The 27,955-nt window shown below is 37.1% G+C and overlaps 1 protein-coding gene across 2 annotated transcripts; it reads left to right on the plus strand.

Moving 5' to 3' along the window:
• The first annotated feature begins 1,231 nt into the window (after nt 1-1,231).
• wnt4 (wingless-type MMTV integration site family, member 4) lies at nt 1,232-27,218 on the plus strand. Of its 2 annotated transcripts, none has more exons than XM_049471867.1 (5): nt 1,232-1,821; nt 21,179-21,414; nt 22,828-22,959; nt 23,092-23,234; nt 25,430-27,218. In XM_049471867.1, exons 1-5 carry the CDS (start codon nt 1,745-1,747, stop codon nt 25,898-25,900), a joined length of 1,059 nt encoding a protein of 352 aa, XP_049327824.1. In that variant the 5' UTR covers nt 1,232-1,744; the 3' UTR covers nt 25,901-27,218. The 2 variants fall into 2 exon arrangements, with proteins under 2 accessions (XP_049327824.1, XP_049327825.1); XM_049471868.1 differs by having other exon boundaries at nt 1,742-1,825.
• The last annotated feature ends 737 nt before the right edge of the window (nt 27,219-27,955 follow it).

Here is a 27,955-nt window from a genome sequence, read left to right on the forward strand (position 1 = left end):
GGGTCAGACAGACAGAATGATGTAAAAAAAAAATGCATTAAGATTATCACTGATTGTAGAAACTTCACACTAGACTTAAGTAGTTTGGACTGGGTGTCTCTCCACTCTTCCTCCAGACTCCGATCAATTGATTTACAAATGAAATGTAAAATTTACTGATGATCAGTGATGGTTTGGAGAGACATGTCTGTCATCTGCTGGTGTTGATCCACTGTGTTTTATTATCAAGTCTAAAGTCAGTGCAGTTTTGTTTTCTCGCAAAATCTTACAGCACTTCATGCTTCCCTCTGCTGACAACTTTTATGGAGATTTGGATTTCATTTTCCAGCAGGACTTGGCTCACTGCCCACACAGCCAAAAGTACCAATTAGTCTCATATAACATTCTCATTTTCCGAGACACTGATTTTTGGGGACAAATTAAGAGACCACTTCAGTTTCTTAACCAGTTTCTCTGATTTTGCTATTTATAGGTATATGTTTGAGTAAAATGAACATTGTTGTTTTATTCTTTAAACTACTGACAACATTTCTCCCTAATTCCAAATAAACATATTGTCATTTACAGCATTTATTTGCAGAAAATGAGAAATGGCTGAAAAAAGATGCCGAGCTTTCAGACCTTAAATATTGCAAAGAAAACAAGTTCATATTCATAATGTTTTTAGAGTTCAGAAATCAATATTTGGTCGAATAACCTTGGGCATTTTGGCATGTTCCCCTCCACCGGTCTTACACACTGCTTTTGAATAACTTTATGCCACTCAAAATTCAAGCAGTTCAGCTTGGTTTGATGGCTTGTGGTCATCCACAGGAATTATTATATTCCAGAGGTTTTCAATTTGGTAAAATCAAAGAAACTCATAATTTTTAAATTGTCTCATTTTTTTCCAGAGCTGTATATATATATATATATATATATATATATATATATATATATATATATATATATATGTATATATATATATATATATATATATATATATATACAGATATATTCATGCTTGTGTCTATGTATGAGCTTTTGTGTACATACACCCACACTTTCCCATAAATACTTACACACATACACACAACAAGCACATGCATGCATATACGCACACACACACACAAAAACACACACACCACACACACACGCACACACACACTTACACCACGACCAAAACCTCCCCCAGATCTCGCACCGCCCCTCCGCAGCCCTTCAGGAGGAACTAAAGTGAGGTGGGAGCTCCACGCTGAGCTTAGTACCATCACACACGCTGCAGCAGCACCACACACACACACACACACACACACACGCTCTCTCTCTCACACACACACACTCTCACACACACCGCGGGGGCACGAGACCCAGCGCAGTTCCCTCATCCTCCCTCAGCCGCTGCTCAGCCATCTGCCCCACGGTGCTAACGCGAGAACGAGCCAGAGAGGGGACGATTATGAAGGACAGAGGGGAAGAGCAGCTGAGGCAACAGGCGACACTCCTCCACCCACACTCCTTCTTCAGATCCCTCCATCTCTGCGCGTGAGAGACAGAGAGACAGACAGAGAGAGAGGAGGCAGGAGACAAACTTCTGACACGCAGGAAGGAGAAGTCCCTCATGACCTGAAGATGGATTAGGTGGTCTTCAGAAGTGATAAAATCAAACAGACTCACCTGCGGCTCCTCACAATCATCTCCTGTGGATTTTACACGGACTTTTCTCCACCTGGTTTCTTGAATTCAGCTCATTTTTGGTGTCAAGATGTCCTCGGAGCATTTGTTGAAGTCGCTGCTGATGCTGTTTCTGGCGCTTTTCTCGGCCAACGCGAGCAACTGGCTGTAAGTAAGATAAAAAAAAGTTTATTTTCATTAATTTACTAGAGTTATCTCTCTTTACCACACTTTCTCTCTCTCTTTCTCTCTGGATATAACTTTTAACCTGGCTAGGCTAATAAGGTATGCATCCACTGACACGTCTAAACATTAATAAAAAAAAAAAGAGACCACTTCAGTTTCTGAATCAGTTTTTCTGATTTTGCTATTTATAGATATATGTTTGAGTAACATTTTTATTGTTTTATTCTACATTATTGTTTTATTCTATAAACGTCGGACAACATTTCTCCCAAGTTCCTTATAGAAATATTGTCATTTAGAGCATTTTTTGGCAGAAAATGAGAAATGGCTAAAATAACAAAAAAAAAGTGCAGAACCTTTAGACCTCAAATAATGCAAAAAAAAAAAAAAAAAAAACAATTTCATATTCATAAATTTTTAGGAGTTCAGAAATCAATATTTAATGGAATAACCCTGCTTTTAAATCACAGTTTTCATGCATCTTGGCATCATGTTCTCCTCCACCAGTCTTACACACTGCTTTTGGATAACGTTATGCACACACTGCTTTTGGATAACGTTATGGTGCAAAAAAATCAAGCAGTCCAGCTTAGTTTTATGACTTATCGATGGCTGTATATATAAGCTTTACTACATAGCTGTAATAATGTTTTATTCAATGATTTTATCAGAAGAATTTTATGAGTAATTTCAAAAGACATCATCAGACTTGGGTTGGTGGTGAAGTTAGCTATGTAGGCTATGTTTCTTAATGAATAAATTAATTTAAAGTAACCACAGGAGCATGAATATTTTATATGCTAGTTATAGTTTAACTAAAAAAAATAACGTTATTAATGTTATTGTCTAGAACAGTGGTCGCTAACCATTCTGGATATTTAGGAATAGGGGCTGCTGACCACAGCTTTAAGCAGTAGGCTTGTTCACTACATCCTTCTTTTAGCTCTAAAACAAAAATATGTGAAGTAAATAAATAAAATGACTGCTTTACAGAATTAAAATGAGTGTTTATTTCTGAAGAAACTGTAAATATGTCTTTATATGTGGCTTAAATTATCTGCTGCTTGGTTTGAAGAGTTGGTTGGTTAGTTTAGGTTATGTAAAGTGAGATTTAAAGTATGTTGACAGTAAAGTTATGAGTAATTTAAAAATACAGCTTGTTAACCTATCGATGTTACTTGCTCTTTTTTAAATATCTATTTAGACTTGGGTCGAAAAAAACTTATTTCCACGAAAAATAGGTGAGAATGGCTCTTAAAGAAACAGGCTTCTGGAATCTCACGGCCTCTGTCTGTTTTACCTCTTGTTTTAAAGCTCGTGCGCACTAATGTTAGCAATAGATGCACTTCCAAAAATGCCTAAAAATGCCTTTCCATCATGTTTTATTAAAATATTTGATCAGAAATTGGTCGGACATACCTTATTTTCACTCAGTTATGTGCTCTGAATTGAAAAAAAAAAGCTAAATATAAAGCTTTTAAAAGCAATTTTATGAGTAATTGTATGAGTAAAATTGACTTCTAAATGAAGACTTCTAAAAGCAATATATTCTAACATGTCTAAAAATTAATTAGATTCATTATTTTTACAGAACTTTCCAAGATATTATATATATATATATATATATATATATATATATATATATATATATATATATATATATATATATATATATATATATATATATATATGCATATATATTATATTATATGTCTTATCAGAAATGGATCAAACACATCCAATTTTTAGCCAGTTTTGCCCTCAAAATAGTGAGATTTAAAGTAATATATAGTATGTTAATGAATACACATCTAAAAAGCACTTTTTATTCTATTTTATTAAAATAATATACATTTAAATCATAATAATAGTATTAATAAAAAATATTTTTTATCAATATATGCTAACACATCTAAAAAACTACACCAATTCCCATAATTATTTATATCAAAAATGGGTCGAACATACCTTTTTTTTCTCACTTTTACACTGAAACAAAAATAGTGAGATTTTAAGTATTTAAAAAGTATTTTAAAAAGAGCAATTTCAAAACACATTTAGTTAATGCTTTCACCTGCACTAAATATCTTATTAAATATCTTAAATATCTTATCAGACATGAGTCGAACATACCTTAGTTCCACCAAAATGGGTGAGAATGGTGAGATATAAAGTATTTTGAAAGCAATTTTATGAGTAATTTTAGAAAGTAATAGTAAATTAGCTTTACTACAGAACTTCTCAATATATTATATTTAAAGATCTTATTAAAAAATGGATAAAAAATTCCTTATTTATTTTCAGCCAGGTATGCACTCTGAAAAAAGAAATACATTTAATGTATTATGAAAGCAATTTTATCAGTAATTTAAAAAGATGTTTAACTCGCATTTTTTTGTCACTTAATGCTCTCCCCCTTCATCTGTCTAGCTGGTTTATACAAGAGCTAAAACGATGTCTTAATTGTCATTAATTAGGTGTTATTCAATGACCTGACTAGAAATGGGCCAAAATGGGCCACTCTAGTTTTTAATATTAAACTCCTGGTTGAATGTATTTATTTATCTATTGTACCATCTCCTAAACTGTCCTTCCATCACTCTCAGCTCTTAATTTGAGATCTTTGAGATGTTATCTTATTAGATAAATTAATACATGATCAAAAATCAAAGTACATCCACACACTTCAGCTCTTCCTCTGTTTGTAAGTCAATTTAACTTAGTTTTAACTTACTTTTATTCACTTTTAGACCTGACATGTCTTATGAAACATTTAATCATTTTGGGGCAATATATATGGTTCAAGATGTAATTGAGATAAAGTATATTACTGGCATGTTAAGACCATTGTTTGGAGACTGATATATAATAGCATAATACTGTAATTACATATTTTACAGTTGGACTCTATAAAAAAATAAATCCTGGATAATTACATTAAAGCTAAAACACAAAGTTAACATGTCACCTCATTTATGCTAGTGGGCTGAATAACCCCCATAGACAATAATGAAGTCATATCCACATATTGTACAATATTTTAACAATGGTAATTTTAATTATCATGACAGGCCTATTTGGTGGCTAATTTAATGAATAGTAGTTCATAATTTTGAAAAGATTATATAAATATACCTTTAGGTTCCACTTCTCATTGGCAGGGGTCAGTTATTGTACTATCAATCCAACCAAGTCCAGTGATATCCATTATCCAGCCACCTGAGGCGATGACTGAGGCTTTTGTGTTCATTCCTGTGGTAAAGTTAGTCATGTTTCTTAGGAATTAACGTAATTTAAAGCAACCACAGGCACATTAAATCATTTATAGGCTAGCAATTTTATTGTTTAGAACGGTGGTCACCAACCCTTCCCCTTGGAGGCTCACCTCCAACCCAAATTCAACCCAATTCATTTATCTAGCCAGTATATAACTGCATAATAATCTGTTAGATGAATTGTTAAATGGATCAGGGACTGAATTTGATGAATTCTGCTGAAAAGTTGGTACATCTTCAGGAGAAGGGGCTGGTAACCACTGGTTTAAGCTGTTGACTTGTTCACTTCATCCTTCCATTAGCTCTAAAACAAGAATTAGCTCTGAAACACTGATTTATAGAATTAGGATTTTTAAAATGAAGAAACTGTAAAAAATATGTATTTTTGATGCTTAGTTAGAAGAGCTGGTTGGTTATGACAGCAAAAAAAAAGTTATTGAGTATTAATAAATGACACATTGTAAAATAAAATAAGTTAATTGGAAGTACAACAGCAGATAGATAGATGCACTATGTAAAACTTTTTAATTATGATGGTATCCCAGCTAGGTTGGGAGAATAAATTAGAATAAAAGTGATGATACTTGTAGACATTTAGCAATACATATTTGTTGGTTTAATGATTTTTGAATACACACAATGCACTTGGTGTGTGCCATATTGTGTCTTTTTTATTTGCGATACATTATCGAAACGTGGCGGCAAATATCAGTATTTTTATTGAAACAATTTGATCTACTGAAGTTACTGGTTTATTACTGCAGGTGATGGTGTGAATCAAATGAATAGGGTAAATCTGTGGTAAAGAACATTGATTGTCAAATTCTGTGAAACTGACACCAATAATCACATAATTCCTTGCAATACATTGAGTATCGCAGAATCACAGTTTTGTCATGTTATTGTTACCGCGGGAAACGTAACGTGATAAAAACGTATCGTGAGATGCTCTGTGATTCCCACTCCTACAATGCATACTGATTATTCAGCGATAGTCTCCTTTAAAGAAACATACATGTCTTTAAGGGTATTTAAGCACTGACAAAATCTGTATTGTGATGAAATTTACCATGACAATGATATCAAATCTATATATTATCCACCCCCAATCTGAACTACACTGTTGATTCTAAATTCCTTGAGAAGAAAAGTTGTTTAAAAAAACTTCAACTGTTAATGTTTTTTTTTTCTCACACTCTCAATGATCTAAGCTAGATATTCAGAAACAGTTGATTTAAGCTTCAGTTTCTGGCTGAAATGAGATGAAATATGCCCCGTGGCAGTGCTCAGGCAAAGCAAACAGTGAGAATGGATGCAAATGAGTTCAAGCCAAGCATGAATCCAGTGCTGTAGGTGTTTCTCTGCAACTGTAAGGCTGAATTCGTGTAAAGTAGATGTTTGTTCACCAGAGTATGAGGGGATTCCTCCTTTGAATGTGTTATTTAAACACTATAAGAGTTAGTTCAGCTGGAGATTTGGCTCTGCAAACACTATTAGTGCTTGTTGGTGGCTTGTGGAGCGGCTGTAGGTGTGGTGGAAGCAGCAGGTACAGGGCAGGCACGGGCATGTAGCGCACCTGAGGGGAAAAAAACTCTCTCACCTGTCTGCAAAATATGATTTTTCTGACAGAGTAAATCCGAACAGGAGCTCATCCTCCCCCGTAGCGTGACATGTGGTAGGAGGCAGCTTAGGAAAGGGTAGAAAACAGACAACAACATACACATTGTGTTCAGTTTTCATGTATGCAATCCTTAGGGTTAGGCAGATATATATATATATATATATATATATATACACTCATATATATAAAAAACAGAGGTACGATATGAGTACTTTTTTTGTACTCAAAGGTACACTCTTCATAATTGTACTCTCAAAGGTACAATATTGGTCTTTACAGGGTCAGATTTGTTCCCTCTGAAGTACAAAGTAATTTCTAACAGCAATAAGTAAAAATTTGTACCATTTAACCTGCAACCAAAGGGTACATTCAGTATTCTGTATCACTGTATTAATATACAATATATATTTAAATTGCACATTTTTTTATTTGAAAGCCAGAAAATGTTGCATCATCAAGTTTTTGAGCCATATTTAGTTGATGATAATGTTTATAATCTTTACAATCTTTACTGGCACAAAAACCATGGGTACAAAAAAGGACTTTTTTGCACCTCAATATAAGGTACAGCCCCAGCGACAAGCTTTGTACCCTTTTAAGTACAAATCTGTACTTACTTTTCTTAGTGTGTATATATATAAAATGTAAAAGTTATATTTACAAACATATATATAGGGAATGTTATTTCCTTATAATTGGCTGACATGCCTCTCAGCCATTCAATTCTTTGAATGTTTCCCAAATCTGACTCTACTTAACTCTACTTAACAGAATGTAGCAGAAATTAAGAAAAGAGTTATTTTTAAGAGTTAATATTGTATAATAGCAGATATTGAAGTTCAGATATGTGGCTTCATCAACTGGGTATTGTTTTGTTATATTACACTTATTAATTGTTCAGAAGACTCTATTGTGCTCTTGCTGTTTTGTCACTTCTCTACAACTGTAACCTATCAATAACAAACTATATATGAATACAAGTATACAAGCTGGAATGGCAGTAAAGTATAAAGCTGAAAACTGAAAACGTTGTCAAATGATGCATAAGATTTGGTTAACCTTTTTTTAATCTTGTTTGAAAGTTCATTCTATAGTTTTTATTATAACATAATTAATGCCTTAATTTTAATTTCTTATTATCAGCCTGTTTTTGTTTATAATTATTGTTATTATTATTATTATTATTATTATTATTATGGTTACATTGTGCTTTCTGAATGTCAGTATCAACACATCATTATTTTATGTATTAACAATTAACAGCATCAGTCCATTATTTATTTCTTCTCTGCTCTAAAATATCTGCATTTTACTGATTGTGCTGTATCTGAACCCTCTGGACATTAATATTGCATGTCTTTTTAATTCATGCAAATGAAGGGAAATACAATTCAATTTAAAATTGAAGCATAATTTTACCTTAAAGCTTGCCATGTTGAGATAACATTGATTTTGGATGAGGAAATAAGCATAGGTTGATAACGTAATGAAACTTTCTCGAGGCTGATTGAACCTGTTAAAGCTTTTAACTCAACAGCCATTGGTTAAAGTCTTTTCATGCAGGGATTTCTGCGCTACTGTTCATGCTTTTGTCCGTCAGCACCTCCAGTTTATACGGCACTGTATGAGCGAGCACTTTGTGCTGCACCTGCAACTGCCTGCAAGTACAAATACGCAATGTTGAGTTAATGGGCTCAATAAGCAAAGGGATGGAGGGGGACTCTAATAAACTACTCTGATAAATATGCTGCATGCCTAGTAGGCATTTTATTATAAAAAATGTTGGTTTTCAGTTTAAAGTACTTGCTTGCAACAATAAACCACATGGTTCTCGAACTATGAGTATTCAAAAACCTTATTAGTATAAAATATTAAGAAAATATATGACTTTGACCATTTTCACACATGCTTTTAAAAGATTTTCCACACTTTAGTTGGAGTCAAAATGTTGGCTAAATATTGATCACTGTAGGTGATGCAGACAATGATGTCCAGTGTATTCCAGCACCAGTAGATAAGTCTTGGCACTCATGCTGTACACATGCTCCATATATACTTTATATATAGAGTAGGGCTGCGCGATATATCGTTTAAGCATCGTCATCGCGAATATTCACATTGCAGGATGTCATTTCACTTAAACACGTCATGTTGCAATGTTTTGATTCTTGACACAACAAGAAGTAGATACACAGTGCTGTCTCCATGTCTGTGTAAGTGACAGGCTGCTGCTGCCTGAGAAGCGTGAGGGGAAGCAGGAGCGCGAGGGGAGGTGTGGCATGAGTAAACACGAGGTAACAGCATGGCCTCCATCCACATGGTTGGATATGTGCTTGTAAACGTGGGCATGTGTTGAAAGCTTTGTACCTCAGTCCAGCACAGCACAGTTTTGCAGCGCAGATATTTCCAGTTACAGCTGAATTCACGCTTTTAATCCCAGCCATTTAAATGCCTGATTAAAGGGCCGATTATTGTTGTTTTGCTCGGGTTTTGAGAGCTCTTCGCTGGTGACGTTACGGGCCCTGCATTGTTTAATATCGCGATATATATATCGTCAACAAAAGAACTTTTGCAATGTTCATTTTTTCCAATATCGTGCAGCTCTAATATAGAGATTCACAAAATTAATTTGCTAAACATCCACCTCTTCACAACAAGTCGCACAGATTTTTCTAACCACTAAAATGAGGTGTTGATGTGGTGCCACATATATCTTCTAACTTTTGACTATTATAAAGACAAATGTAGGTTCCAAAGCACTTTGTCATGGTTGAGTGGACGACTCCATGTCATTCTGCCTGGGATGGAAAGAATAGTGGTTTAACCATCTGCAAAGGACAGGCAATAAATAGTCTGCAGCTGATGAGCAATTCGAGAAGAGAGAAACCCCTAATGCGAAATATATCCTGGCGCCTAACGCCGCTAACACAAATAACACCAGTGACAACAGGTCAATGAAGTTGTGAAAGCTGTGTTGTCACATACCCTCAGTCTTTCAGCGGCCTATTCTAAGGACCACCAGGATGGTTACCAAAATGCTTCTAATTTGGGGCATCAAAGACTTCCTTCCTTCATTTGGAGAAAGCTAAAGTAGTTTGAAGGCTCCAGAAGCTCACCAGAAGATCCTTAGCTACTATTTAAAAGTCCTATGGCCATAACTGATTTGGCTCAGCACTGCATTTACCTGAAACAGGCCTTTTTCATTAGGTATTATTACTCGTTCTTAGGTTCTTAGGGTCAAGTGGCTTATTAGCACTTCTGTCTCGAGACATTCCATCCAGCCAGACCACCAGATGAAAACAAATGAGGGCTTAATTTTTAATACCTCCTTTTTGCTGTTTTCCCAGTCTTTGCATTATTTTTATGTGCTGCATGGAGCCCACAAAAAGTGCCTGGTTTTGCTCGAGTTAATTTCCCCTGAAAATAAAAAGGCAGCCAGAGCTGGAAATAACCCCTTTCGGCACCCAGCTAGTACCAGTAATTGTGCTAATTGGCCCTTCAGCCCCCCCATCCCACCTCCCTCGCTTCCCTCCTCTATTCCTGTGCATCCTCCCAGCTTCTCCTCAATCCCTCATCACCCCTCATGATCTGTGTTTTATCACACTGACCGCAAGACATCGCCAGGATGTGGCATTGAACACCGCTGAGCTTCATGGCTCTGGAGCCAGACTATATCCCCAAGAAACACATCTACTAAAACGCCTTCAGAGTTATGGAAGCATTGTGTGTAAAGTCTATATTACGAGATTTTGAAAAAGACATGTGAAAGAATTTTTGTTTCCCAGCTAATAATGGTGGAAATGGTGGAAAACACACTGACAATTCAAATTTCAGCAACAGGAAAAAGTAAAGTATAGTGTCGCAAGATGTTCGACATGTCTGAAGAACGCTGCACTAACCTGCAAAATATGTGTGTTGGGCCTCTAGCACTGAATGTGCATGTGATTTCTGCCAGAGTCAGTTGTCAGGTTGCATGGACAATATTAGCCAGACGCCACCGGTCATGATCATTACCACCTGCTGCACTGTTCATTGTGGGTGGTATCGCCTTCTGTGAGGTTTTCCCGGTACACATACGTGACACTGTGGATCGAGGAATGTTAATTTGCTGCATAATTTCAGAAAATAAAAGTCCTATCCGTCTGGCTGCCACTATAAGGCCTTACTAAAACTCCTTTATTATTTAATGTTACCTTGCCATGAGCATGTTGGCCAGTGTTCACCCTGTCTCACAAGAAAGCACCTTACAACTGATACAGGTGTGGGCATTCCCAAGCCATCCCCTGAGGTAACTTTTGCATGTGAGTGTTTTTTGGTGCTTAAAGCTATACTGGTGAATATGTATGATTTCTCTGAAATACTAAAAAAAGTATTAATTGTTTTTAAATTGCTTTTGTGTGCTTGTGTGTGGAAGATATGCACATATACTAGATGTTATATACTTTATGTTTATGGGTCTACTTTTATTTTCTTTAGACCTGTTTGGTCCAAGTGGGCCTGTTTCGGCACCTTAATGGTGATCTACTCCCTTGTTGCACCTCTTATCCAGTCTGGGTTGATGTTTCCAAGAAGCATTAGTGTTGTGCAGAGAGAAAATCAACGTTTTTTTTTTAACAAAAAAGCAAGCAGGCAAAGGTCCATGTTGTGTAAGATGGTCTGTTGCAAGGTTGAACTTGCTGGACATTTAGCTGAGATGATTGTGGTGATGCTGAGATCCTGTGTAAAAGTTCTTGGAGTAATGCTCAGGGGAGAAACTGAGATAACACTGCCCTCTAGAGTTAAGTTATCCAGTTAGGATTGAGGGAACAGCTGAGTTCACTCCACTCTGGCTGGGAGTCCTGAAACGGAAAGCAGGTCCAAGCAGGTCTTTGTTAGTGTCCAGCACGTTGTCTGAAGGCAACAATACAACACATGGGTTTGTGAATAGTTAATAATTATTTGCTCGGATTATTACATGGTTTTTAATTGGTGTAAAACTTCACATTAGATTTCAGATCTACAGAATCCTTCTTTACACCTGTTAATCTCATTTACAGAAATCATTTTAAAGCCTTTTTTCTGAAGACAAAAGTGGTTTAGCTCAGTGTACCCTTTTTGGTTACACTGTGGCTATGTATTAGGGGTGGACAATATTATATCGTATACAATATATCGTGATTCGTGACACAGAAATAGGGCTGTTCTGTCTTAAAAGTAGTCTATTATTTACTGTGAAGCTTTAGGTGTTTATTTTATAACCGATTTAGTTTATATGCATGCACTAAATATTCTGCTAAATATATTATTGGCTGCATTATATTATTTTATGCTATATTATTTATTTTGCCACATTATGATTATACTGTTATACAATTATACTATATTCCTGAAATGAATGGATTATTTTAGTTTTCCTATATCGCCAAGTATATCGCTATCGCAAAAAAACCCTAAAATATTGGGATATTATTTTAGAGCCATATCGCCCACCCCTAGTATGTATGTATGTGTTTTGTTGTTGTTGAAAACTGGTAGTGACAAGTATAGTGTGCATCAGCGACTCTCTGCCATTGCATCCATCTCATGTGTTTTATATAGTATTTTATGTAATAATATAACACACATTTTCATGTTTGTTTTTTCTTTTTTAAAGCACTCTCCAAGATGAAAATTTAAATAGTGAAAACTGAAACTGAAGCTTTTTGAATAAACTGACACATGCATGCATGCTTCACACACCTCCTTACATTCTATATATATATATATATATATATATATATGAACTTCATAAGTTATAAAACAACAACATCTACTTGCAGATAGCTAGATTTATGTATATTTTTCAAAATGTCACAATACATACTCTACACTGCTTATTGTGCTTCTAAAATAAAATCATGGTTATTAAAAAGAGTTTATCCTTCATCTCAATAGAAGGCTTCTACTAAATTTTAGAGCATTGCTGTGAAGATTTAATGACAAAAAAAGATCCATTGTCTGGATCACTTTTCTATTGCGCCACAGTGGTGTCAATTCTAGGGAGGGGGAGTAGGGTTGTAACCACCTTTTTTAAGCCTACACCTGGCATTAGGTATGGTGTAAATAGGTTTGTGTCTAATTTATATGTAATAATAAGACTTAGTAGGAAAGTATGAGAATGCAATCATTAGAATAGGGTTTATACATAAAAATAGCTTTTTTTTGTTTCTGTTGCATTGTCTTTGATCTCATCCACAGCTGCAGCATTAAAAGACAGGGTCACTGGGGTCATTATAGTGAATCGGGATGCTGTGGAAGCTTGCCCCACGAGACAGTCATGAGAATCAGAAATAAATGAAGGAAACGAGGGGGAGTATAATGCATCACTTCCCTTAACTGTGTCCCGTAGGATGGCGAAATTACCCCAGATAAACACGCCTTTCAACACGCAGTCGTGAGTACTCAGCGGTGCAGAGCTGAGAAATATGTAAATATCAAATATTGTTATAAACACATGCGACGCAGGGCTGCGCTCTGTGCAGCATACGTGGCTCTATTTGCTGTAAGCAGCTCTGGCAAGTTCTCTATTTACCCCCACCTATTTACTGGCGATACTTTCCCCCAGACAGGAACTGTAAACAACTGCTAGTTTGGTGATTCAATAAAACTCAGAAAAGGTGCAGAGAGAGGTCTGCTTCGCCGGGGTATTCTCTGGCTCTGGCTCTACCTTTCATCTGTGACATCTGTGAACATGTGGATCCTCGTTTCTTTCCCATCTTTCAGACTTCGGGTCCTGGAGTACAACTGTCCTGCACATTTTAGTGTATTCTGTGCTCTTGCAAAGCTCAACTGAGGAACGGCGTGTTTTTGAGCAAATCAGGTGTTGAACAGACCAACAGTAATGCTCCAAAATGACTTCAAATATTTTTTACTTTAAATTAAAAGGAGTTTATGTTGACTGAAAGGATGGCAACGTTTTTCTTTTTCTTTTAGGGAGATAACAAGCTGGATTAAATAAAACGGCATTAACAGATTTTTAGAAAAAAAAGAAAAGAAAAGACATCTTAAAAATAATTTTAAGGCTATGATGAGGTGAAAGTGGTAGAATATCCAAATGTAAAAAAAAAAGAGTGATGGAAAATGTTTTTTAGAATAATAATGACATATTAAGCCATAAGAGCCTCTTGCATATCTGGAAAGACATACCACTGTACTATTATACTGCCTTTACTCTTGTGTACTACTCTAAACTATGCTATACTACCCTAAACACCCTATATTCTCTGTACTCCTATTCTATAGACCCTATATTAATAATAATAATAATAAATAATAATAATAATATACTAAATAATAATATACTCCTATACTCCCACATACTACACTATACTTCCCTTTTCTTCACCATGCTATTCTATACTACCCTATACTTCCCCATACTACACTATGCTATCCTATATTCCCCCATACTACTCTATACTACCCTATACTCCCCCATACTACACTATACTACCCTAATCTTCACCATACTACTCTATACTACCCTGTACTTCCCCATACTACACTCTGCTATCCTATATTCCCCCATACTACTGAAAACTACACTATAATTGCCCATATTACTGTGTACTACTCTATATGCCCCCATACTACTTTGTTTACTCTATATGCCCCATACTACTCTGTACTACTCTATATGCCCCCATACTACTCTATATTACCCTATATGCTCCCATACTACTCTATACTAACATATACTTCCCCATATTACTCTGTGCTACTACCCTATACCCCCATACTCTTCTATACTACCCGATATGTCCCCATACTACTCTATACTACTCTATATGTCCCATTCTACCCTATACTCCCCAATACTGCTCTGCACTACCCTATACTCCCCCATACTCCTCTATACTATCCTATATGCCCCCATACTACTCTACACTACCCTATACACCTCCATCGTAGTCTATACTACTCTATACTTCCCGATAATACACAATGCTGATCTATACTCTCTGTTTTAAGCACAAATGTCCAGCCTGTATAAAGCACTGACAGGTTTTATCGGTTGGTATGGGTGGCTGGTGACTGGAAACAACAAAATCAGTGACACACAGCTTTTCAAATGTTCCAACATTTTGTAAACTGCTTGGTGCATAGGGTCTTTCAGATGTTGGGTGGATGCTGTTGGAGAAGTGCAGAGATTTCAGCCTTCATCAGGTGAACCACTGCACCTCCTGCACGGCGACAGCCATAAAAAAGGGATCACTTTGGTTCTGTTAAAAACCCGGCTACTGAGATGTAGACACATGTTTCAGGCATGTGTCTACTTTCAGGTCTCCTCTCTTGCCCCCTTTCCCCTCACTCGTACGGGCCGGTTGCGTGCTAAGCCACACAGGCCTAAGCCATGTGGAGCCGGCGGCGCTCGGAGACCAGAGCAGCGTAATTCAACACAAACACGTTACAGAGGGAGCGGGGCGGCCCATCTCCAGGTGGGAAGCTCCAAAAAAAGATTCCCAGAAAGCAACAGTGCAGGCCTGCTACCAGTCTCTCGGAGGGCGTCAAGAAAATCCCACAGACTCCTCTCACTGTTTTGTTAACCCGTAGCATGCGGAAGGTACGGAGCGGCTGCCAAACAAAGAGCTGCAAAAAAAGCGGGGAGGAAGAGAGAGCGAGAGATAAAACTTTGAAGCAGCGCAAACAAGATCACCCACGGCTCCCCTCAAGGTCTGGACCAGTTAATTCCCACGTGAAAAAGGTTTCAGAACCCAGGGCGAAATCTCTCTGGGTATAGTTAATCAGGTGTTTAGTTTCTGGAAGAGCCAGGCCTGTTATGAACTCCAGCATCATCATATGAGCAGCTGGTTCAGATATTTTCGGCCCTCGTCCGGCTTTGATTTTGTGGAACAGGCCAGTTGTCTGTGATCATCATAATCACATGTGCAAAGCGTGGACGAAGACCAGTGTTGATGACTGGAATTTGTAGGAAACTCTTGCTATTATAAACTACACTAGCTTTTAAAGGAAAGATGCGTGAAAAATTAAATATACACAGTTTTCCTGTTTCCCCAAACATAATTATACAGCCAAGACATGGTCATCTGTTAAAATGAACAACATTAAACATCAAGTTTCCTCAAGCATCTACTGTTTTACAATATTTTATGGAGCAATGCCAGTGTCAGGATCCACATAAACAAGTCTCTTTGAGATTTAATCAATTTTATTCAATTCTCACAGATGAGACAAGATAAAAGAAATGATAAACAGCAAAGAACTAGTTGAGTATGAAACATGAGTTTTTAATCAAGAATGTACAGTGTCGTCTTGTACATGTTCATTCGTCCCATAGGCAGGTATAAATGTCCCAGGAAAATAATTCTAGTAATAAATCTAGTTCTGTGTGGATACTGACAATGATTTATTTGACTTTAAATAGTTAATTACTTAAAATATTAAGTGTACTGCAAAATACCTGATATTGTACAGGATGAAACACAGTTATAATGTATAGATCAGTTAGATAGACATTTCTGTGTTCTGAACCTTGGTTTCGGGAAATTTTCTTAATTTCCACCTTATTGAAATTTATTTAAATTAAGTAACCCTGGTCTAGACCCCCAAAAATTACTTGTTGCAGATCTTCACATCTGTTTACTCTCTTGCTTTCTTTTTTTTGATGTTAGTCAGTTAAAAATTTAAATTGTGTTCAGTAAATTCATACAGTTTTAACTAGGGGTGTGTGATATCATATTGTACTAATATGGCCAAAAAATATGACACGATTAAAAACATCATTTAGTGATATTGTGATTTTCTGGAAAGCAGTGTATTTTTTATTTATTTAGATATTTAAAGTTATATTATTATTATTTTATTTTTTTTTTACACAAAATCAGGGTCTTGATAAGTTTTTTACTTTACTGAATGTATGAAACTTTTATATTTAAACTAAATACAGTTTAAAATTTATTTTGCTGCAGCAATATATTGTGGAAATTTACTTATAAACAAATTATGTTTTATCATATTGGTAAGAATATCGTTATATGCAAAAAATACCTTGTAATCTTGTGATATTATTTCAGGGTCATATCGCACACCCTTATTCTGTACCAAAATTTTCCTCACTTAGTTGCAGTTTCTCTGGACTTTTTCTTTCTTTTCTAAAGTGATAAACTTCCACATACTTCCTCCCCCAATGCTGTAAAATAACTTTTAATAGCTGTTAAATTGACCAGGATAATTGAACATATATATTTTAAACACATGCCAAAGGGCCTCATGTACTGCAGCACTTACTTACAGGGCTCAGTCTGGTGAATGACGTCATGATGCTTGTCTGAATGAGATAGAGGCAGCGGAAGAGGATGGTGAGGAAGAGGTTATCAGAGGGAATAGTGCTGAGATGAGTGTCTCAAGGATGAAACGGGGTGTGTGTGCTATCAGCCCTTTCCCTGGCCCACGTAGTTAGGGCTTGTCAACAGCAGTAAGGTGCCTCTTCTAAAGTCTAGGGGGGGGTAGATCTATGTCTCAGGACAGTGTTTGGACAAAGGGACATTTTTTAAATTGATAGTTTGCCTAAAAATGTGAATATTTAGATTTAAATATAAAGGAATTCACTTTGCATGATGTTACTTGGTGCTACATCATTTTTCTATTACATTCGCCTTACGCTAACATTCCACATGCCATAGTCATGGCACAAGATCGATTATAATTTTATTATAATATACAGTTATTACAATAAAAGCCTCCTGCATTGAATGTGGATGTGATTTCTGCCAGAGTCACTTGTTTGTATGGTCAATTCAAATACTGCGCTGTTTTCTTTAGGTGGCAATTAGACAATTAGATGCATAGATATCATTTTTTCTGCTTCCTGATACTGATACCGATACTTACTTAGAATTCATAAATCTGGGGGCGCCGAGTGGTCCAGCGTTCTAAAGCGCTGCCACTATGAGCAGGAGGTCTCAGGTTCGAACCCCAGCTCATGCAGGTTTACCATCAAGCTGCCGGTGCTCAGAGGGAGCACAATTGGCCCTGCTCCCTCTGGGTGGGTAGGTGGCGCTCTCTCCCCACATCACTCCTACGGTGATGTCTGCAGCACAGGGCGTCTGTGAGCTGATGTATCGGAACCGAGTCGCTGCGCTTTCCTCCGAGCGCTAGCGCTGTGATGCTGCTCGGCAATACTGCATCAGCAGCAGTTTAAAAAGAAGCGGTGGCTGACTTCACATGTATCGGAGGAAGCATGTGTTAGTCTTCACCCTCCTGGTGTGTTGGGGCATCACTAGTGATAGGGGGAGTCCTAATGAGAGGGTTGGGTAATTGGCTGTGTAAATTAGGGAGAAAATGGGAAAAATCAGAAAAAAAAAAAAGAATTCATAAATCTGGAGTATTATGTAATATGTTAATTTGTTGAGCTGTGTTGTGTCAGAGCTGCAGTATATAAACAATTTAAAAGTTTTATTTTTCCAGTCAAACATATTTTTTAAAGAAATTATGCTCAGAAAAAAAAAATAAGACTAGTTTGATTATATGGACGTATGTTTATTACCACAGCATGGTCATGTGATGTCAAGACCAGATCCACCAATCGGATGGTACTTTAGGGAATAAAAAAAAAAAACAGGAAATAAATAGGAGGGGAGTTGAGGGTGAGGGTGTGTGGATACTTTGCACTGGATGTATGAACTCTTTGATGCAAAGTGAACTAATGTTGGCTGGACAGAGTGCTTCATGCACTTTATTGCATGCTCTGGTATTGGGCAAGAATATGATACAATGAATGTTAAAGCTTCAGAGACTCCGATAACGCCATTATAATAATTCACAACACCTTGCCATGAGCACACTGGCGAGTGTCCAGTCCCACTCACAAGAAAACATCTCACATTCCCAAGCCATTTCTTGAGGGAACACATCATGATCAGGGTACATCTTGTTGATAATCAGAAAGAAACGCACACAAAAAAAGCAGATGCCACTAGGTGCGAGCGATATGGCCCTAAAAGTATATCACAGTATTTTAGGGTATATTGGAATAACGATATTCTTGCCAATGTGACAAAACAAAGTTTTTATTTCAATTAATTTAAAGAATATACTCTAGCAAATATGATATATATATATATATATATAAAATATAAAAAAAATAAATTATAAGTTTGTGTTCCGTATACATTTTTTATATTATAAACCATTTTATACATTTAGTAGAAATTACTAGCAAAAAATGACCTGTGAAGACTTCCCTGACTCTGCTAATCACTTGACGCTACGGCGTTCCCACTCCCCCAGTTACTGATCATTTCCACCTGTTCTTACTGGTATAGATACCCCTCAGTTTGCTCTGTTCCCTGTCAAGTAGGGAATCTAGTTAACCAGCTCTTCTACAATGTGTTTAGTTTGTTTATTGCCTTTAGTTACTGACTTGTTTTTGTTTCCGACTATCGATTTTTGCCTTGCCCTCTCTATTGTTTATTTCTGTTGCCGAACCAATTTTTGTGTTTTTGACTACTTTTTTGTCTTTGCGCTACCCTTTATGCCCTTTATGACCTTTCTTTGCCTGACTGCACTCTGGTATGTTGTTTACATTTGATGCCATATTGTTATTGACCCTGCCTGTCCCTAACTACTCTTGTAAGCCTATCCCCTTTGTCAATAAATTGCATGATTGGTATATGTAAGTCCACAAAACTGAAGTGCAGCAAATTTAGTGCATGATTATAAACTGCAAACAAACAATAAAAAGTAAAAACAGTAAATATAAAAAACAAATACATAAAAAATAGATCTTGGCGATATCATCAGGCACAGTACGATAAGGCATACATTTACTAAGCATGCCTATATTGTCCAGTCCATCCATTAGGCAGCAATGCTTTTATCTATGTCAGCTCTTGATTACAGACCCCTCTCAAGCGATTTGTTTTACCTAGACATCTCCGCTCGCTCCCATTAAGGTTTCCAGAGAGAGAGACGGTTGTTTAGATGGGAAGCCCTAAGTGTGTCTTTGACGAGCTCGTGAAACGGCCTATTTTTATAAGGTGCCGTTAAAAGAGAGCTGGACCTGAGCGCGCTCAGTAGACGCTCTTTCTCTCACATGTCTCCCTGACCCTTCTGCCCTGGAGGTGAGAGCGAGAGATAATCTTCAGCCGCCCCCTCAGCGTCCTCCCGACCTCATCTGCCGAGCCAAGCCTTCCAAGAAGCTCCTAGCGATTCCAGACTGTTTATGTTTACGCTGTTTGTGCTTACCAGATGGTTAAACAAACAGATAGCTACGAAGGGTCGGTGAACTCATGGAATGATGCTTAAGTTGATCAAGTGCTCTGTTTGGTCAGTTTTGAATTATTCGCCACACCATGTGGCCTCATGGTCTTCCTCCAAGTCTGAGTTGAGTTTGTGGATTCGTTCTGAAGTATTTGAGGTGCTGCTTCATGTTCATGTTCATGTTCGGGATGTAAGATTTGGTTTATGATGCAGGACAGATGGTTGAGATGGGTTTGAATCCAGCAATTCAATGATGGGTTTATGATGTTGCTTTGCTATTAATCTGGTTAAACATTATCGTAAATTAAATGTAATTGATTTTATTTAAAAAATCTACACTTTGGATTATAAGTGTCAAATAATAAAAAAACGTGGCTAAAATGTAAAGGATGCAAAGGTTGGTGTAGTTAAGTGGGTAAAAGCACCAAGCTAGGGGTGTGCTGTTTTATATAATTGGCAAAATTTATTTTAAAAAAAATTTTAATAAAACAATTATGATAATAGCTGTATCCTGTCTTGAAAGCATCATCGAATTATTTTGTATTTGTTTTCTATTTACTTTGAAGCTTTAGTAATATTTCTTCTACAATTGTTATTGTTTACAGTTTATTTGTATGTATGCACTATATGTTCTGCGTTTTAGATGCTTTAGATGCTTTAATTAGGTAGATGTTTTGTTATATGACATTATATGTTTATATATATTCATATTTATTACGAAATCAGAGCCTTTGCATGTAAATGTTGTTTCAAATAAAACAGACAAAATTTAATTTACAAATATATATATTTTAAAAAATTATTAATCTTCATTAGTTTCACCTTGGAATTAAGTGTTAAGTGTTTTGGGCGCTGAGTGGTCCAGCAGTCTAAAGCGCTGCCACTATGATCGGGAGATTGCTGGTTCGAATCCCGGTCATGTAGCTTGCCATCAGCTGCCGGAGACCTGAGAGAGCACAATTGGCTCTGCTCTCTCTGGGTGGGTACAGTAGATGGCGCTCTTTTCCCTCATCACTACAAAGGGTGATGTGGATCAGCACAAGCTGTCTGTGAGCTGACGTATCAGAACCAAGTGGCTGCTCTTTCCTCCGAGTGCACTGTGATGTTACTTGGCAATGCAGCATCAGTGTTGTACGTTTTTATTTAGGTGGCTCTATATTTTCTTCACGTATCACTAACCAGTTTCTTTTGGTCTCTTTAAAAGGTTCCTGGCTAAGTTGTCGTCTGTGGGAAGCATCTCAGATGAAGAGACGTGTGAGAAGCTGCGAGGGCTGATCCAGAGGCAGGTGCAGATATGCAAGCGCAACGTGGAGGTGATGGACGCGGTCCGTAGAGGAGCACAGTTAGCCATCGACGAGTGCCAGTACCAGTTTCGCAACCGACGCTGGAACTGTTCCACACTGGAGACCGTCCCTGTCTTTGGGAAGGTGGTCACCCAAGGTCAGTAAGACTCTTTATATATGAGCAAGACATTTTGTTGTTTACTAGTAGGCTGGATGTGATCTTTATGTTAATGATTTATTGTACAATATATAAACATGAGCCCAATATTTTTTTCTGACCTCAGTATTGCCCGTTGTGTTTACCACTGCTTTGGTTTGCTAGCCAGTCTGCTCTGATTTTTGTCTGCTCTGTCAGAGGCAAAGACAAGTCTATGTGTGGCAATGCCAACAATGTTTCCTCCATACTCAAATAGCAGACGTGTTATTAAAGGATAATATGTGTTTAAAAAATGTAGCATTTAAAAATATAAAGCAAACTGTTGACTAATCTACAAAACTATTATTAACTAAAAGTATACTACCATGCATTATTAGGATCAAATATCAGTCTAATATATATTATATTGGTGTAAAATGGTCTTAACATACAATAGCACTAAAATGATTAAACACATCTCTTCTCATTCAGTGTTTTTATTTATTATTTTTTCTAACATTGTAAATTAAAACTGAAGTAATCCAAACTATGAAGGAACACATAAGGAATCATGTAGTAACTTAAAAATGTTAAACAAACCAAAATACTCTGTGAAGTATTTATGTGCTCTTATCTGAGTTGCTTTTAAATTGGCTTACTGAGGCTGGTAACTCTGATGAACTTATCCTGTGCAACAGAGGAAACTCTTGCTGTTTCTTTCCTGGGGCAGTCCTGATGAGTGCCAGATTCATCATAACATTTTTGATGGTCTGATTTTTTACTGCACTTAAGGATACTTTTAAAGTTATTGAAAGGTTAGGGATTGATTGATCTTCATTACTTAAATATATATTTTTTTATTTTCTTAATTGAGTTCTTTTTTCGCGTAATTTGGCTTAGAACATTACTCAAATAGAGCCATTTACTGTATACCAACAGTCATTTTAGTATTAGCATTATATAATAACCCAATGACAATGTTTGATATGTAAATATGGCTGTGATTCTCAAACACTTATACACACTTATAGTCAGAAAAGACCATGAAAAATATATGGAAATATATATTTACTAAAAAAAATATTGTTTAACTACTTTAGCCGGCTCTTTTAACACTGAGTGAGAGGATAAATAGAAGATGTTGCTAACATTAGCTTGACTGAAATTATGTTTTGTGTGGAAATGCTTGTTATGCTGCCATATTTAAGGTGGAATTTAAGGCAGACATGGAAACTCGGGCTAAAATGCTAATGCTAACTTGTTTGCTAATGTTTAGTTTTAGAATCTATTATAATAATTTACTAACTTACTTGCAGACTGTTTTAATAGTTGTTTTTAATCATTTAATCGATTAGTTGTTGCATCCCCAATTATTCATATTCACACTCTCCCAGAGTAGAATTTTCTTCTCACACTTTTCTTTTTTTGTCACAGGCACCAGGGAGGCCGCCTTCGTGTATGCGATCTCTGCTGCAAGCGTGGCCTTCGCCGTGACCAGGGCCTGTAGCAGTGGGGAGCTGGAGAAGTGTGGCTGCGACCGCAACGTGCACGGCGTAAGCCCAGATGGTACGATTAAAATCATTATTTAAATGTGTATTAATGTGTAATTAACATTAACAAGCTGCACATGCAGGTGTTTTTTAATGATATAAGGCATCTCAGTTCACTCACTGTTTAACTCCCTCTCCCTATCACTAGGCTTCCAGTGGTCAGGGTGCTCTGATAACATCGCCTATGGAGTCGCCTTCTCCCAGTCGTTCGTGGACATCAGGGAGCGAGGCAAAGGGCAGTCGTCCAACAGAGCCCTTATGAATCTCCATAATAATGAGGCGGGGAGGAAGGTAAGGCTGACCCACACAGGACTAATTGGACCTCATTCCAAGATTATTAGTCAGGCATGTTACTAACAGTGAGCCTACAGTAGTGGTGTAAAAATGCGTAGACCAAAATGTCGCAATTCGGCTGCATCCATTTGAATACAGTTTGAGTATTGTATTTTTCTGACTATATGGCGCAATTAGAATCCTTTAATTTTTCCAAAAATCCTCAGCGCACCTTATAATCTGCTGTATGAATTTAGCAGTAGAGCCACTCTGCTGAAGTACAGCATTATAAAGGAGTTTTACTGAAGTTTCTCCAGCACCGAGGCTGGAGCAGCATTAGCATTAGCCGTTAACCTCAGCGCTAGCTCTTTCACTGTTCATAAGTGAGTATATTGGACTGTAGTCTGCGTGTTTATCGTGTTAAAACAAGCTACGTAGGACACAACGCTAGATGATAGCGCTCTAGCTTACCAGAACACACAGGGTTCCTCAGTGTAGCACTATTTGGCGGCATTTACTAGTGCTAAGCTCTGCTAAATGTGGCTAGCACTGCTGCTAATATGCTAAAATATTGGAAATCTAAGCTTACTGTAAAAAAATGGAAGTGCTTTTAAGCTGTTTTCAGGAGAGAAATCTGTGTAGATTAACATCCAGTGCTCATTTGACTTTAAAAGAAAATGTTTTTTTAAGAATTACAGTTTCGTTAAAATAGGTGTCCTCAGCGACAAGATCTGCTGAATTAGAAGGGAAACATGGCGACACCCTTGTTCCTTACTACAGTTGCTTAAAATATGCTTTATAATCTGGTGCACTTTATTTTTGTAAAATACGATATTTGTACATAAGTTAAATTAGTTTAGCGACAGTTTTAAGGTTAAAATCTCAATCTAACATAAATGAGACAATTTCATAACTTGGATTTTAACATTTCCTTCAAGAAATTGTGTCTAGTGAACTAGTTATATTTAATTTAGATCATTTCATTAAAGCATTTTAATGGTTAACATGGTTGAAACATACCTGTAACTACTTTTATCTCAAGCATTAATTAAGTAGCACTCCTAAATTTTGTAAAAAAAAGTTCATTTATTTAAAGAACATTCAATGTGTCAGGTGGAGGACAAACACTTTTTTTTTTACTGTTTACTACATAATTCCATAGGCGCCCCTTAATAGTCTTGATGTCTTTAATATTAAATTACAATGTAGAGTATTAATTAAATAAAGAAATAAAGAAAAACACTGAATGAGCTGAATGAGAAGGTGTGTCCAAACTTTTGACTGGTGCTGTATTGCACTGTAAGTTTTCAGATCTTTCAAAGGGTCTACCACACATAAGTCACCATAGGCTATTTTGTTTTTTATTAAATTATCAAATAAAACCTTTTTTAGACCAAACTAAATGTTTTCATAAGTAAAATGTTTAAATTTCATACTTTATGGAATATTGTTTAACTCAGAGACTGTAAAAAAGATGGACGTTGTGTCGCCGTTCCCATTCATTCAATGAAAATGAAGCCAAAATCTTCTGCCATGGTGGCGATTCTGATACCCGAGTCTGCGCAGTAGAGACCAGAAGAGGGAGAAAGACTGTGGAGAGACAGCCTACTCATTTAAATAACCCCGCCCCTGAGGGCTGCCTCGAGGTCACAGGCTGCAGAGCGGAGCGGAGCTGACGGTCTGTTATTGGTCCCGCTCATAACCAGCCCTTTTACAATAACCACACCTTTTTTAATAGAGCTGAATAATGTTTTAAAAACTAATTCTGTGGGGATATAAAAATGTAACAATATAAGCAGAGGTTACTCTAGCTGTTGCATTTAATAAAGGAGGTAGAATTACAGTATATTAGAAAAAAACCTGATTGAAAGTTTAAAAGGCTGTTTTGCCATTGAAACCTATGGGGATGGGTGGAGTTACAAAGCTTTCTGCAACCGAACAGCAGGGGGCGCCCGACCTGTGGTGGCTTCACTTTTGAGAGACGATGCTCTGTCCAGCTATACACAGTCTATGGTTTAACTATTATAAAATGCAAAAATGAACTAATATGTATTTTGTTTAATTTTGAGTATTTTGTTTCATCCATTTACATTTGTAAAGCCCAGATGTTATCCACATAAATCTAAATCTAATTATGATAAAATTTTGAAATTTCATGAATCATGTTTTTATGAGGACAGAAATTTACACACCTATTTCTGACTGGTTTCCAGGCCATTCTGAACCACATGCGAGTGGAGTGTAAATGCCACGGTGTCTCAGGCTCCTGCGAGGTGAAGACCTGCTGGAAGGCGATGCCGCCGTTCCGCAAAGTGGGCAACGTCATCAAGGAGAAATTTGACGGCGCCACGGAAGTGGAACAGCGCAAAATCGGCACCACCAAAGTGCTGGTGCCGCGGAACTCGCAGTTCAAGCCGCACACGGACGAGGACCTGGTCTACCTGGACCCCAGCCCGGACTTCTGCGACCACGACCCCCGGACGCCGGGCATGCTGGGAACGGTGGGCCGCTACTGCAACAAAACCTCCAAGGCCATCGACGGCTGCGAGCTGATGTGCTGCGGCCGCGGCTTCCACACGGAGGAGGTGGAGGTGGTGGACAGATGCAGCTGCAAATTTCACTGGTGCTGCTACGTCAAGTGCAAACAGTGCCGCAAGATGGTGGAAATGCACACGTGCCGGTGATCCACTTACGCGCTCCTTCAGCTCCCCTCTGCTGAACTTTATTTAGAACGACTGACTCCCTTTTCCCTGCCACTTCCTTGAACCTTAAAACCACCCTGGGAAACCAGACGAATATGAGAAGAAGAAGAAGAAGAAGAAGAAGAAAATAAAAAAAACACACACACAGAGGGAACAGAGACATTCCCCCAATCATACATTCATACATTAAAGAATTAAAGAACATGTCATACATGGGACGTACATATCTAGGGGCAAATAGAGTTGTTTTTATTATTTTTTTGTTGGTATTTTTATTTCAAGTCCCACTTGAGAGTATTTTTCTCTCCATTTTTTTCTTTTGTTTTTAAATGTGATTGCTCTCTTATTTTTGTATTTTTTTTTTTTTAACTTATTGGAATCAGAGAGTGAATTTTTAATGTGACTTGCTCCAAGGGGAGTGGTACGGGGTCCAGGAGGGTTGATGGACTAGGATTAGAACAGCGGGGTTCTGAAGGAGACGAGTTGGAGTTGGAGTTGGAGATGAAATTGGAATTGGCCGGGGGTAAAGTTTCACCCCCTCCAATCATTGATGCTGCTTTAGGATCTCACCTGGAGTGACGGACATCAAGGGATTTTTTTCTAACGGACTTCCAGAACGAGGGACATTACATCTTACATCTTGAGATGCAGTCCAGGTGTACATTTTACGTTTTTTTTTTTTCTCTCGGAAAGAAAAGTAGCATTTTAGATTTGTATTTGGCCATTTGTATGTGGCTGAAGGATGCTGCTTCAGAAAAACAAAAACTCACCAATAATGTGTACAGCAGTGATGATATCATTATAATATTATTATTGAGGGAAGCAAACCAACTCTAAAAAAGCATACCATTGAAACACTTACAGAAAAAAAGAACAGTGTATTAAATTAATTTCAAAATCCTAGAAGGTACACACCATTGGCTTTTGGAATGGTTACCATCTTTCTTCCCAAAAATAACATCAGAAAAAAAAAACAAGTTTTTCCATGGACCATGGATACTGTGCACGGTGACTCCAGCACTTTTCATCTCCAGATGCACATACCACAAATAAATAAAAAAAAAAAATTCCCAAAGCATTCCCTGTTCTATCGACGTTGAGGCAGAGTGACTTATTGAGTTATTTATGACAACTATGTACAACTACCATAATTCCAAGTGTTCTATAGTACAACCATGCTATCCAGTATGCTTCTAAAGAAACATAGCTCTGTAAAAGACTTATACACTGAAGAGGACTATAATGCATATGATGAATGTATGTCTAATTGAAATATATGCCATGTGAAAGACTGACACAACTCGTGCATTTCTTCACATATTTATGTGTTACGTTATGAAGCTTAAACTGGTCTCCTTGCCTCACACAGACACAGAAACGCCGTACAGCACGGCTATCCGTTATTTGCTTTCTTTGGTTCTTGGATTGGTTAGACCTTTAAAAGAAGGAATGAAAGTCTTCTTGTTGTAAAACTTTGGTTTCACACAGTGTGGTTTACAACTGACAGCACTCTCTTCCTCAGTACTCTCTCTCTCTCTCTCTCTCTCTCTCACACACACAAAAACTTCACAGACCATGATGCACCATCAGTGTCAGGATCAGGAGGGTTATGTATTTATGTTTATGCACTCAGGCATACAGTAGATAGTCTCATATATTTGTTGGCAACAATTTAAAGTAATGTAAAGTAAACGTTTGGTCACATTGTTCAGATACATTATATATATATATATATGGTACATTATATATAATTGTACAAATACATTCAGTCCAATACTTCAGGACTGCAGTGGAGGAGCTAAGACTCGTTATAAGCATTGCTTGAAGTGGTACCAATACACACAGGTGCATCTCAAAAATGTTGAATATCATTGAAACATTACTTTATTTCAGTAATTCAGTTCAAAATGTAAAACTCAAAAATCCGTATCCGAGAAAATTAGAATATTGTATAAGACCAGTTGGTACTTTTGGCAGTGTGGGCAAGTGTGCCAAGTCCTGCTGGAAAATGAAATCCCCATAAATCTCCATAAAAGT

Source organism: Astyanax mexicanus, chromosome 24 (genome assembly GCF_023375975.1).
Source record: "Astyanax mexicanus isolate ESR-SI-001 chromosome 24, AstMex3_surface, whole genome shotgun sequence".
NCBI classification, from domain to species: domain Eukaryota; kingdom Metazoa; phylum Chordata; class Actinopteri; order Characiformes; family Acestrorhamphidae; genus Astyanax; species Astyanax mexicanus.

Coding starts and splice junctions, on each gene's coding strand:
- wnt4 (XM_049471867.1), top strand. CDS start 1,745: ATGTCCTCGGAGCATTTGTTGAAGTCGCTGCTGATGCTGTTTCTGGCG. Junction 21,415..22,827: donor TGGGAAGGTGGTCACCCAAG/GTCAGTAAGACT, acceptor TTTTTGTCACAG/GCACCAGGGAGGCCGCCTTC. Junction 22,960..23,091: donor GCACGGCGTAAGCCCAGATG/GTACGATTAAAA, acceptor CCCTATCACTAG/GCTTCCAGTGGTCAGGGTGC.